At 40.9% G+C, this 13,521-nt stretch overlaps 1 protein-coding gene across 2 annotated transcripts in view; it reads left to right on the top strand.

Annotated features, from left to right (window-relative positions):
• Positions 1 to 13,521, top strand: part of VLDLR (very low density lipoprotein receptor) — a 32,942-nt gene that overhangs the window by 9,289 nt on the left and 10,132 nt on the right. For both annotated transcript variants that reach the window (XM_025360052.1, XM_025360050.1), the window contains exons 2-7: positions 4,404 to 4,523; positions 9,091 to 9,213; positions 10,603 to 10,725; positions 12,366 to 12,737; positions 12,834 to 12,956; positions 13,043 to 13,165. In XM_025360052.1, the coding sequence (XP_025215837.1) occupies positions 4,404 to 4,523; positions 9,091 to 9,213; positions 10,603 to 10,725; positions 12,366 to 12,737; positions 12,834 to 12,956; positions 13,043 to 13,165 (984 nt within the window). The remainder of the gene's footprint in view (positions 1 to 4,403; positions 4,524 to 9,090; positions 9,214 to 10,602; positions 10,726 to 12,365; positions 12,738 to 12,833; positions 12,957 to 13,042; positions 13,166 to 13,521) is intronic.

The raw sequence follows: 13,521 nt of genomic DNA, 5'->3' as shown, positions 1-13,521 counted from the left end.
AGACAATGGCAGGCTGACTTCTATATGCTTTAAAAACCCTGCGTTTCTCTCTAGGACATTGGTCTAGACAAGGAATTTATGAAAAAGATCTCAAAAGCTTAGGCCACAAAAACAAAATAGAGAAATAGGTCTTAATTAAACTAAAAAGCTTCTGCACAGCAAAAGAAATAATCAACAAAGTGAAGAACAACCTGCCGAATGGGAGAAAATATTTGCAAACTATTATCTGACAGGAGACTAATATCCCAGAATATATAAACTCAACAGGGGAAAACAAAATCCCATTAAAACGTGGACAAAGGACATGAATAGACATTTCTCAAAAGAGGACATAAAAATAACCAACAGATACATGAAAAATTCGTTGCCATTACTAATCATCGGAGAAACGCAAACCAAAACCACAATGACATATCTTATACCAGTCAGAATGGCTATTACTAAAAAGACAAAATACAACACATGTTGCTGAGGATATGGAGAAAAGGGAAAATAATGCCATTTGCAGCAGCATGGGGATGGAATTGGAGGTCATTTTGCTAAGGGAAATAAGCCAGGCACAGCAAGACAAATATCTTATGTTCTCACTCATGTGGGGAAGCTAAAATATTTCATTCCATGGAGGTAGACGGTAGAAAGATGACAGAGACTCAGAAGTCGGGGGAAAGGGAGGGCAGTTGAAAAGAAGCGGGTAAAAGAATACAGATATACAGTAAGATAGAAGAAATAACATCAATGACTGTAGTTAACAAAAATGTACTCACGTGATGGACACCCTAAATCCTCGGATTTCATCAGTATGCATTCATTACATACATGTAACAAAATTTAACATGTACCCCATAAATTTATACAAACAGCACCAAGAAGAACCCTGAGTTTCTTGGAGCCAGTGAACTGCCAATGTGTCTGTGTAGCAATGTTAACTATTTAGAGAAGCAAGGCTCCCAGGAAAATAGGTGCCTTGAAGTGTGCGTAGTCTGATTCCATCTATGTAAGTGATAGTAAAGGTGAGAATTTTGTTGACACTCCAGGAATTCATGCATTACAAATTTAAATAGCCACATAAGTGAGTAGGTACAAGTGACTTCCAACCTCCTCACCCAAAGGAGCAGAGATATTCTAAGTATTAGAGCTGGAAGAAAACCTATACAATTTCTTAATAGAACCCTTTTCAAATTCTTCCAACAAAATCCAACATTCAAAAGAAAGTGTTGGTAGAGGCAGAGGTGGAACACACAGGGCATGGCCTTTCCCTCCACTTCAACCGCCCCTTAACCTAAGGCATTCTTGTGAAACCTCATGGCTTTGAGGAACCCACTAACAATCGCATTTTACCCCAACTTCTCACCTGTCTGAGCAGAAGTGCCTAGCACTTCTACTTCCAAGGTATTTTTTGAGGTGTCATCGGCTTTAGCTTAGCCCTAAGAATTAAAAGAACCTCGAGTGTAGATGATTTCAAGCTCAACTTGTTCCCTTTATGAAAGTATAATACTGAATTTGAGACTTAACTTTCATGGATGGGAATAGACTGCAGGTCCACAATCCTGTAATCCCCAAAGCTTTGGAAACCAAAAGCTTCTTAACTCATTTGGTGCTTTCAATTCTCCTAGAGCTCTGCACAGGGGCAGTCCCAGCTGAGTCCCAGAGGTGGAAAGGTAGAACCTTTTAAAAACTTGAACAGAAAACTTAACAGTGTTCCAGTCAGTGGCTAAGGGCTGGGCATTCGATTTAGTGTCTGGGCTCACCCTCTCTGTGGGAAGCAGAGAATTAAACAGAACTAGGGAGCACTTTCTGCCCAGTAGCTGTCCCTCAAAACAAAGTGCTTAGGAAACGAAGAGGCATAGCCATAAAGCTTAAGGTCTTTATTTGCCTGTCTTTAAAGAATCCTTTATAAAGCCAGCTTGTCTTCCCACCCCCACCCCAATGTCATTCTTTTAAACAAGCAGGGACATTTTAGTAGCACACTGTACTCCTAATGCCTATTGCTACTTCTTATTGGAGTGTGTGCGTGTGTGTGTATATGTGTGTGTGGTTGACAGAGAGAGGGTAAAACATAGCTTCATGATGATCAGGCAGAAACTTGAGTAAAGTGGAAATATCTGGGATAAGAAAAGCTAGAAATTAAACTCCTTTTTGGCTTCAGATATTTTCTTAGTAGAAAATGCTGATGCCTGTCCTGAGTCTGCTCAATATAGACTCTTGGAGCAGAGCTGCTAGGATTTTAATAGAATTTATTACTGTCGATAGCTTGTATATTACAACTAAATTCAGAGACCCTCTTTAAGGCAATAGTAGAGTAAATATCAGCCTTGGGATACTGTATACCCATATTTAATCCCAGACCACTCTGAGTGCCTATGAAATCTGTAGCTTCAAACTCATTTTTAAGGAGGTTGTCTTCCAGATGCCTTAACCCTGAGGTGGGAAACTATCATTTGACATTGACCTTTAAGTTCCTATTCAAATCTGATTACAAGGTTCCCATTTTGACACTGTAGATATCAATGTCAATGTTTTTGTCTCATTTTGACTTAACCTTTGGTAACTAAAACCTTAAAAAAAAAAAAAAATCAGAGGCTTTCAACCTTTACTGTATCCTGACTCCAACCTGACTGTTCTTTCCAAGTATATTTATATCTATGTTCTCAGACTACAAATCGTTCTTTTTCTGATTACTCAAGGTAGAATCTTACCACCTTCACAGTCCCCAAAGGTAATAAGGTTATATAGAACTACAAGACATGTACTCTCGGCATTGAGAATATTGCAGACATATTAAGAATCCAGTGGCAATGAGGGAAGAGGGGAGAGGCACCAGGTACATCATATTTGGTTTAGCAGTATAAAACCGCATAGGTGATGCTTCCTGACAACAATCTCTACCCTCCTCTAGCTCCCCTTCTAAATCCCTAGTATATTACAACCCATAAAACATGTGAGGAATGAAAAAGTATTAAGAAATGAAGGTAGGAAACCATTCTGCTTTGTAGCTGGGTCCTAGCTTAATTAGACTCATGGTAGCAGAGTGATAGATGCTGTTTTAAAAGCAACATATTTAATATCCAAGGAAGTAACCACACCCATATGGTCATCTTGATTTGGGTCAAATTTTAATCTCCCAGGGAAGAGCCACAAAGCACAGAATGCTCCCAGACAGCAGGGAGTAGCTGACACTAGGGAGACCAACTAGGGTATTGTGCACGTAACACAAGAGTTCCAGTCTGTGCTTGTCTCTGTAATATCAATTCTTATGCCAGCATGCCACAGCTGCAAATGCTGAAAGGTGGCAGGAAATCGGAAGGCCTTCTGCTTGGAAACCCTCCCTAAGTAGTCTGCGTGAACTATATGATTCCACTGTTTTTTCTCAAATATTTGCAGTATATTTGCTTTAAGCGGCCACATCTGTGCCTTTTATCGTAAAGCAATCACATCCGCCAGAAGGACAGAACTGCTAATGATAGGAAGCACCTGAATATTAGCTGGCCTGTGCCGGGCAAAATACCAACTGTCCCACTTACAAGTCTTAGTTCACACCATTGTGTGAATTAAATATCCATACATTAAGCATAGAAGAACAGATTCAGAGAAATAGAATCTACATCTTCAGCTCCACCTCACTTTTCTTTCTTCTCGTCTTTAAATGACAAATGATCTTCCTTTCCCTCTTAACTATACTTTCTTGTTGCTTTTATCTTGGAGCTGTTTTGTAAACCTGTGTTTTCCAATTAGACCTCAGTTTCTAAGAGGAGGAATCATGTATTCAATCTCTATTTCTACCCTATTCTTGTTGCTCCTTCTAAATCTTCTTCACTGTGCTTGTAATAGAAACATCATTAATGAATAATAGTATGGATGTGGACGAGAAATGCCATTAAAGGATTAGGACTTGGCTGATTATAGCCACACATGTAGTTTCAACAAATGAGAAAAACGAGTCCAGAGGCAGAGATGATGCCCCTTGTGGTCTCTGGGCAATCTGGATTGTTTCTATTTTGGTCTGGTTCCATTTGCCCGAGATCACTATTCCAGCCACCATGCCCAATTTTCAGGTACCAGAAATGAATAGATGGAAAGAAAATGGATCCTCTGTCCTCTTAAGGATATTTCCTAAAGTTGTATATACCATTTCAGTTTACATTCCATTAGTCAGAATGTAGTCCCTTGGCTGTACCTCACTAAGAAAGAGGCTGGGAAATCTAGTATTTAGTCTTAGCATGGACCCAGCTAAGAACGCAATTACTGTCAGTCACTGGCTGAAGATTCATCCTACTCTGGCCCTTAGGAGGTTACAGCCTGCCGAGTCTGCAGTATCCTCCTTAGAAGGTCCCCATCCATGGGTATTAGGTATCTTAAATCTATAACCAATCTTTGCTTTGCTGAGTGTTCCCTTCTTATTCCAGGGAGAAAAGCCAAATGTGAACCTTCCCAATTCCAGTGCACAAATGGTCGCTGTATTACGCTGTTGTGGAAATGTGATGGGGATGAAGACTGTGTTGACGGCAGTGATGAAAAGAACTGTGGTAAGTAAAGACTTTGATGACTTATGCATTTTGTTAAAATATGATGTTAATCTGCAAACGTATTGAGATTCTGAAAATAAAATCACTTCTAACAGTTGCTTTGAAAGAGTCTAAAGAATCTGTATTTCTCTGTGTAAAGGAATAAAATTGAATCTTTGACATGGGGTTATCAACTTGAGAATGGAATAAGGTGTTGTTCCATTTAAATGACAGGACCTAGTTTATCTTAGATCAGACAAACATGTGGAATAGGAATCTGGGAGAAGGAAGAAGAGGACCAGAAATAGAGACAAACAGAGGATTGCTTAGAAAGGACTGTTTTCCCCTTTTGATTTTCAAATGGCTCTGATCCTAGAAAAGAAGGCAAGCCATGGACATGAGAAAATCCCATAAAGTTTCAGGGGGTTAATTAACCCCTGACATAGAAACTACAAGCCAGCACAGATCAAAGATCCGATAAGGATTCTTTTTTAATTCTCTGCCTACAATAGTTGCTAATTCTAAAGCATTAGCAGAGCGGAAGACATTCTCTCCCCAAGAGAATGGGGATACAGTGTCACATCCATCAATCAGCAGCTATCTAAAGATCATTGTGAGAAATGCCTATGTATGCAATCTATACAACCTCATGTCAAGCCACATCAGCTGAGAACTGCATGGCAAGATCACATTTAGATACCATGAATACATGCTGAAGTTTGCTCTAGGATCCTTTCGTTCCATGTTGTAAACATTCTGAAACAATATTCTATGTGAATATTGGTGCTAACATTGTCATTTATCTTTTAAAAGATGTTATATAAAGATATTCAGTATACAAGGTAGAAATACAGAAGAAAAGTAGAGACTAAATGTAGGTCTCAGCAACTGACACCTTGTTATGCCCTTACCTACTTCTTGCATCATTACTAAAAGGCTATACAGTATGCATCATGGCAGACCTTGTTCTACACCTGTTCGCTCTGAGCAGTATCACAGGTGTTTTTATGCCAATGTGTAGAGCAGATAAGCAGCTCCTTTGGAAGCATAAGAAAGTCAGTTCTACAGTCTCCGGGAAGAAACTTAAATCCAGTTGTAGGACCAAGAATAGTTCTCCTGTGCAACACTTTCCCATCATTTGCATTTTAACACTAAGATTTTAATCTATTCCACAAGACATTGAGTCTCATGCTATTTCTGGGTTACCTAGGTAATTTAGTTCCCTCACTAAATATCTCCCTAGAGAGTCCTCACTCTTGTCAACTATTTTCCTGTTGTAAGTTGCAATTTTTTTTTCTCTATTCTAAACTATATATTTGGCAAAACCCATTGCTTGTTCTTAAAAAGCAATTATTCTCTTTATATTGCAAAAGTCTTCTTTTACCATCTGACTCAGTAGGAACTAACCTGGGTCAACTTGGGATTTTTCTAAAATAGTCTTGTATAAGTACTCTCTACTAGCCACATGGTAGGAGAGTTTGGAAAAGAAAAGGAGGTAGACATATATCTAATCAAGATCATTTGAGGTAGGAGAAATTGTATTCTTAGCCACAATTAGTCTCTACTTCCCATGTGTGACAGTAGAGAAAGAAAGTGGAAACATTACAATCAGGGAAGTTCTGAGTGCTTACTTTGTTTCTCTATGGAAGAGGAAAGCTGTAGAATTACTTAAAACTTCCAAAGCTACCTCCTATTTTTGGTCTAATCTCTTAATATGGAACTTGGTTACAATATTTAGTATGGTTCTTTATTTCCAGTATGTCAGTGGGCATAGTCCACTTAACTTTGGATTCTCTAAGCCATGTGCTTCTGTTGGTCCCATTAACTCGTTCTTTTAGTGTTAGGCTGAGCTAATTAATCAGCAGCCTAAGTACTCTAAATATGTAACTGCTAGTTCTCTTCCTCTGTAGCACATCTAAATTTTTACTTGTCTCTCAAGGCCCAGTTCAAATATCCTTTCTTTACCCTCCCAGTCTATGCTCCAGATGAAGAGAGATAACCCTACAGCAGTTTGTCTCTGTTTATCTTTTGCTCAAACACTGTGGTATACAGCCAATCTTTCACATCCTCATTATGTTTTCTAAGACTTAAAATCATGGGGGGCCAGGTGCAGTGGCTCATGCCTATAATCCCAGCACTTTGGGAGGCCGAGGTGGGTGGATCATGAGGTCAGGAGATTGAGACCATCCTGCCTAACACAGTGAAACCCTGTCTCTACTAAAAATACAAAAAAAAATTAGCCGGGCGTGGTGTAGTCCCAGCCGGGCACCTGTAGTCCCAGCTACTCGGGAGGCTGGGGGAGGAGAATGGCGTGAACCTGGGAAGGCAGAGCTTGCAGTGAGCCGAGATCGTGCCACTGCCCTCCAGCCTGGGTGACAGAACGAGACTCCGTCTCAAAAAAAACTGTGAGGAGCAGTGGCTCATGCCTGTAATCCCAGCACTTTGGGAGGCTGAAGCGGACGGATCACGAGGTCAGGAGATTGAGACCATCCTGGCTAACACGGTGAAACCCTGTCTCTACTAAAAATACAAAATATTAGCCAGGCGTGGTGGCAGGCACCTGTAGTCCCAGCTACTTGGGAGGCTGAGGCAGGAGAATGGCCTCCACAGGGAGGCAGAGCTTGCAGTGAGCCGAGATCACACCACTGCACTCCAGCCTGGGTGACAGAGCGAGACTCTGTCTCAAAATCAATCAATCAATCAATCATGGGGTCTCTTTACAGCCATTCTGCTACTCCCTCTTTTGCAACTTCCAAAGAATATCACAGGTTGAATTACAGCAACTAACCCTGCAGACCCTCTGACTTCTTCCTCCATGCTCAGGAGAACATGGGCCTTGAATACCACTTAATTCATTAACACTAGTGTTTGAGTTTTTCAGTGATTTTAGAAACAGTCATGAATCTAAAGCTAGCATGGCTAGTCTTGTTTCCTTGGTTATGTAATTCAAGGAGATAATGCTTTTTAGATCATAATTTGCCAACCCATCTTGAGTTCTAGAAATTAACTGTAATCACTATCTCTCCCCTTTATAATATCTTACACTGAACCAGAGTGGTCCAAGGGCAAACTCTAAACTCTGAGAGTTCTACTTACTTTAAGCCAGTGATTTGGGAAATAGTCCCTTTCAAATGTTCATCAAATTGTGAATTTTTCACTTATTTATCTTCACAGAATATATGTTATGGAGGAATGTTTTAAAATACAAATTTGGGTAGAAGCTATAAGCATATAGGCAAGAAAGAATATAATGTAAGAAAGATAAGCTTAGGGTATCCTGCGTGGCTACTTTATATCAAGATTCATCCTACTCTGTGATTCCTTCATGGGTAGGGTAATCAAGCTGCCCAATTTGCTTAGGACAGCCCTGGTTTATACTTATCTTCTGGATTAATTAACAGTGTCCCCTTTCTGCTGAGATTGTCCCAATGTGGACAAAAAATTGCATGGTAACCCTAAGTATAGGGGAAAGACCTGCCCCAGCAAGAATTAGCAGCAGAATCAATTCCTTTCCTTAGGCTATTTTAACATTAGCAGTCAGTTATGGATATTAGCACTGACAGCTTCAATGACTTTTAGCTGATTGATGTTAGCCTACCCCTTGACTAGAAAGGCTAAAATCATCTCTCCCTTGAATTCTAAATACAACATCTCTTGTTACACTGATTGAGTTTTCTCCCCTTTCTACCTGATGAGTTCCTTTGCCCCTGTAGACCAGTATGGGTGACAATATTCAGTACTGGGGTTTGGCCTTCATTCTCCACACTGAACACATGTGTTGTTAAGGGATGCCCCTTGAACAGTGTCTTAGTCAGCTCAGACTGCTCTCACAAAAACACCATAGATGGGTGGCTGAAACAATAGAAATTTATTTCTCATAGTTATGGAGGCTGAGAAGTCCAAGATCAAGGTGCCAGCAGATCTGGTATCAGGTGAGAGCTGTCTTTCCGATTTGCAGATGACCATCTTCTCACTGTGTCCTTACATAGTAGATTACAAAGAAAGAGAAAGCAAGTGCTCTGATTTCTTTTTATAAGGGTGCTAATCCCATTCATGGGGACTCCACCCTCATGACTTTACCTCCCAGAGGCCCGACTTCCTAATAACATCATATTGGGGGTTAGGATTTCAATACATGAATTTTGGGTGGAAACAAACATTCAGTCCCCAGCAAACAGTTCTACTATGATCCAGTCAGAAGAGGGAATGTTTAGCTGTTAAATGTATGAAGTACTTGAATGACTTGGAAGAAATACATGTAGAAAATGAAAGTGTTACTTAATCTCAACATTATACAATAGGCAGGAAGTTAACTGTAAGATATCTCCGAGTCGTAAGATAATGGGCAACCTCTATCTGACCTTGACTTCAGTTTTCTCCAAGTCTCTCAAATGAGCATCTTCCTTCTCCGAAAAAAAAAAATAATAATAATTTTTCTGAAGTTTCCCCCTGGATATTGGCAATTGAGTGCCCATTGACTCAGCTTTTTTTAGAGCAAAACATGCCAAAATGCAGTATGAGCCCTCATGTGAAGCTAGGGCTGTGGGTAAGTGACTTCAACTTTAACCCTTCAAATAAACGTTTGTAGTAAAGAAGACGTGTGCTGAATCTGACTTCGTGTGCAACAATGGCCAGTGTGTTCCCAGCCGATGGAAGTGTGATGGAGATCCTGACTGTGAAGATGGTTCAGATGAAAGCCCAGAACAGTGCCGTGAGTGTAACTTGCTTTGGCCTTGAACTTTCCTAAGTTGTTCGGTGTCTCACATTTCTAAGTATTGCTTAATCTACTACTTGGTATTCATTTTTCTTTGCCTGCCTTAAAGTTTAGGTCAATTGACTCCAAAGTCAGTCAAATCATTACCAGTTTATCAGCCTCCTTTAAAGAATGTTCTCCCTGGTCCAACAAGACTTACATTCTCTTGGGTAGCTTCACTATTGAATACTTAAAACTGAAGTCAGCAGATTCAATCAAGAACTCCTTGACTAGGTGCATAGATTTCAAATGTTTGATTATAATGACTCTGAGCAGATGGTACTCTGGTCCTGGAAGCTAAGTCAAGAAGTGAGGGTTCCCTGTGAGCCAAGCATAAGCTTTTAGAAGCACAGCTTCTCATACTATTAAAAAGCTATTACTGAAGAGGTAAGGTAGCTAGTAATTGGGTGAATAGTGACTTCTGACACACATGTAACCTAAAGTTACTAAAATGGAAATCTTACAGCTTATTCTTAAATAAGATAAACTTCATAGGTATGCAAGTGTATACCTGTGTCCTTAGGAAACAGTCTATGAGACCATAAAGAATGATGGTTTGGGAACATATAAAGTGAGATCACGTGAATGTCAAGGTGAAGAAAGTCTTAGAGTTTGAGTCAGTAGAGGCCTGCACTGGTAGAAGCACTAAAGAAGGACTAACATGAACAAAATTTAGGTCTAAAATGTGATTATGAAGGAAAATCAAATGGAAAGGTAGATAAGGGTGTTACTTTCAATTTTGTAGATAAGTGAGGGGAGTAATAATGGTCAAGACAAGTGAGTTCAAGGCCTGCGAGCTAAAGACAGGTTGTGTAAAGATTCAGCCTCAAGTTTTAGTGGAGAATGACCTCGTCAAGTCAAGCATTAGGGCATGCTTCTACTTTGCAAGATGTCAATTTAAAGGAGGTTGTGAAGGAGGCCTGTAAAGGAATCTAGGCAATAGAAGATTTCCTAGGTGTTTGACTATCTGACTTTTCATGCATTTGAGATTAGATGACAATATCTGGGTCTGTCCACTTGATATCCAACAGATAAATAGTGGTCTAGGAGCAGCCCAGCCAGTAAACTTCACCATGCCAAGTAAAACAAAAGCCAGAACTGAGCACGCCATGGGACCTTGAAGGAGTGACGTGGTCAAGGCTGTCAGGTACACTGTCAGGTAGCATAGGTTGGCACAGCTTCTAAGGAATGGAGCTGATGAAAGAGCTCCCCAGGCTTCAGCCAGTTAGAATTTCACCAGTTGCCAGGCTACTGAGTCACAGGTATTAGCGCTTCCAGGCAGCACAGGAACATCAGCTTTGCATTGATCAGTTTTGAGGCTCTTTTGAGACTGTATATCATCAACAGATATGAGAACATGCCGCATAAATGAAATCAGCTGTGCCGCCCATTCTACTCAGTGTATCCCAGTGTCCTGGAGATGTGATGGTGAAAATGATTGTGACAGTGGAGAAGATGAAGAAAACTGTGGTAAGAAGATCAGTGTTGAGTGACGTAACCCAAAGACCCTTTTCCTAAAGGAAGGGTGGGCAGGGGAAACTAACCTAAGCATGAAGAGGCACTGACATTGACTCACTTTTCAGTGACTTCACTATCTGCTCAATTACTCGTCCTTCATAACTGCCCTAAAACCCTAAAAGACATTCACGTGGCAATTGGCCATTGCTTGGTGTTTCTTTTAGGCAAATAGAAATAAGAAGGTAAGTCATTCAAGGCACTTGTATGTAGCAGTAGCTCAGGGAAGCAGCAATTGTGTGGACTTTTGTCTCTGTTGTGACAGTAATTCATGTGCCTTTTGCACTTTGGCACAACAAAAGTAGGTGAGTAGGGTTGGCAAACACATTCATAGGTCTAAACTTGATTGGGTTATTGGAATAAATTGAGTATTATACAAACATTTCTTTGCCCCTAAACTAGATTCTGGCATAACTTTTTGGGGGAAAAAAAAAGACACAGAAGCATGAATTAACATCTTGCCTCAGATGCCCAAAGAAGAGTCTACCCAACTGGTGATACCTTTGTCTCCTGTTGCAGTTCCTGTCTCTGAAAGCTAACTTTGTTTCCTATTCTTTCATGTTTCTGGTCTTGGAAAATCTTTAATAAAATGCTGCATGTTGAAGGTGAAGTCCTGGGAAAATCGCTAGGTTGAACAAACAGTGCTTTGAATGTTCTTTCAAGCTACCGCCCTTTTTATAGGGCCTCTAAAACCTACCCAGGTCTGACAAGCATGGGTCTCCTGATATGGTAGTAGTCAAGGGAGCTCAGGGTACTTACAGTTGAAACACCAGTCTTGTGTATAGAAGTCACCTCCTGAGGTCAATACCATTGCACCTAGTCCAATGAGTTTTAGTGTTCAATCCTAGAATTGAGTTTTCTGTATTGGTAAGCCCTTGTGCTGCCAAGTGTTTCCCTTATAAATCTAGACTTTGCTTCCCAAGAGAGTCGTGGTCTCTATTCTAATTGCCACCAAATTGTGACCTTGAAATGTTTGGCAGGAATTTAAGTCAAAGTACCAATTGGCTAGTAGGACTAGCTTATCATTGTCAGCATACCTGATTGTTAAATGGTGATTACAGCCCTGGCAGTGACTTTTTCAAAATGGAAAGTGTTTAAGACTTGTTATTCCTGGTCCTTATTTAAAGGACCGAAAAGAGGAACCATGTATGGTAGTATGTGGTTCATCTCTTTTTGGTGACAGTGTCTTAATGCTTGTTGTATTACGTTGCATGATATTCTCAACTAGTGATGAGATCTGACAAGCTGTATGTTGATTCAAGGACAACTCAATCTCTGCCTTCCAAATTGAAATCCCTTGTTTCAGTTTGTTAGTTATCACAGCCACTTTTAGAGTCAATTGTGGTTCTCATCTCAAATTAATTTCCAGTCTTCAACTATTTTCTTGGTCCTTTATTTCTGTTCTTTTTATTTACAGTGTGCCTTCATTTTTTGTACAGTGAGACTGTGTTCTTGATTTAACTCCGTTGTAGCCTTTAAGTTGGGCTAGTAAGTTACGATTAATGAATAAAGATCAATGTATTAGATTTTGGGACAAGAATCTTGAAAGGACCTATCTTGATGCACTTTCAATGGGGCATCCTCTCTCTTAATAGGCAATATAACATGTAGCCCCAGTGAGTTCACCTGCTCCAGTGGCCGCTGCATCTCCAGGAACTTTGTATGCAATGGCCAGGATGACTGCAGCGATGGCAGTGATGAGCTGGACTGTGCCCCGCCAACCTGTGGCGTCCATGAGTTCCAGTGCAGCACCTCCTCCTGCATCCCCATCAGCTGGGTATGTGATGATGATGCAGACTGCTCCGACCAATCTGATGAGTCCCTGGAGCAGTGTGGCCGCCAGCCAGTTATACACACCAAGTGTCCAGCCAGCGAAATCCAGTGCGGCTCTGGCGAGTGCATCCATAAGAAGTGGCGATGTGATGGGGACCCTGACTGCAAGGACGGCAGCGATGAGGTCAACTGTCGTAAGTAGCTTTCTAGCATGGCATGTTCAGTTCTCTTCCGTGTATCAACTGGGACAATTTGCTAGCTTCATTCCATGGTGTTTCCTCCCTTTGTAGCCTCTCGAACTTGCCGACCTGACCAATTTGAGTGTGAGGATGGCAGCTGCATCCATGGCAGCAGGCAGTGTAACGGCATCCGAGACTGTGTCGATGGTTCCGATGAAGTCAACTGCAAAAATGGTAAGGGTTTCTTCTTGTTGGTTAAGCAATGGATTGGTCTGACCAGACCCACTCATGGAATCTCCCTTCTTTGTTTCTCTTTGTAGTCAATCAGTGCTTGGGCCCTGGAAAATTCAAATGCAGAAGTGGAGAATGCATAGATATCAGCAAAGTATGTAACCAGGAACAGGACTGCAGGGACTGGAGTGATGAGCCCCTGAAAGAATGTCGTAAGTGTACTTGTTGCTCAAGTACAAACCCTGGAAGTTTGATACAATCCAGCATAGCTAACACTGTAGACCCCATGTTGATGGCTGCTTAAACTTTTGAATATACTGAAGTTCAATTGTAGACTTCAGAGTGAAACTTTATGACTTAAATACCCAGGTAGGACAAACTATAGTGTTTGTTTTTGTTTTTTGTTTTTTGTGTTTTTTGAGACGGAGTTCCACTCTGGTTGCCCAGGCTGGAGTGCATTGACGCAGTCTCGGCTCACTGCAACTTCTGCCTCCCAGGTTCAAGCAATTATCCTGCCTCAGCCTCCCAAGTAGCTGGGACTATAGGCGCCCGCCACCATGCCCGGTTT

Source organism: Theropithecus gelada, chromosome 15 (genome assembly GCF_003255815.1).
Source record: "Theropithecus gelada isolate Dixy chromosome 15, Tgel_1.0, whole genome shotgun sequence".
NCBI classification, from domain to species: Eukaryota; Metazoa; Chordata; class Mammalia; order Primates; family Cercopithecidae; genus Theropithecus; species Theropithecus gelada.
Note: the sequence above shows the minus strand (reverse complement) of the source record. Positions and strands in the feature narration are given on the sequence as shown.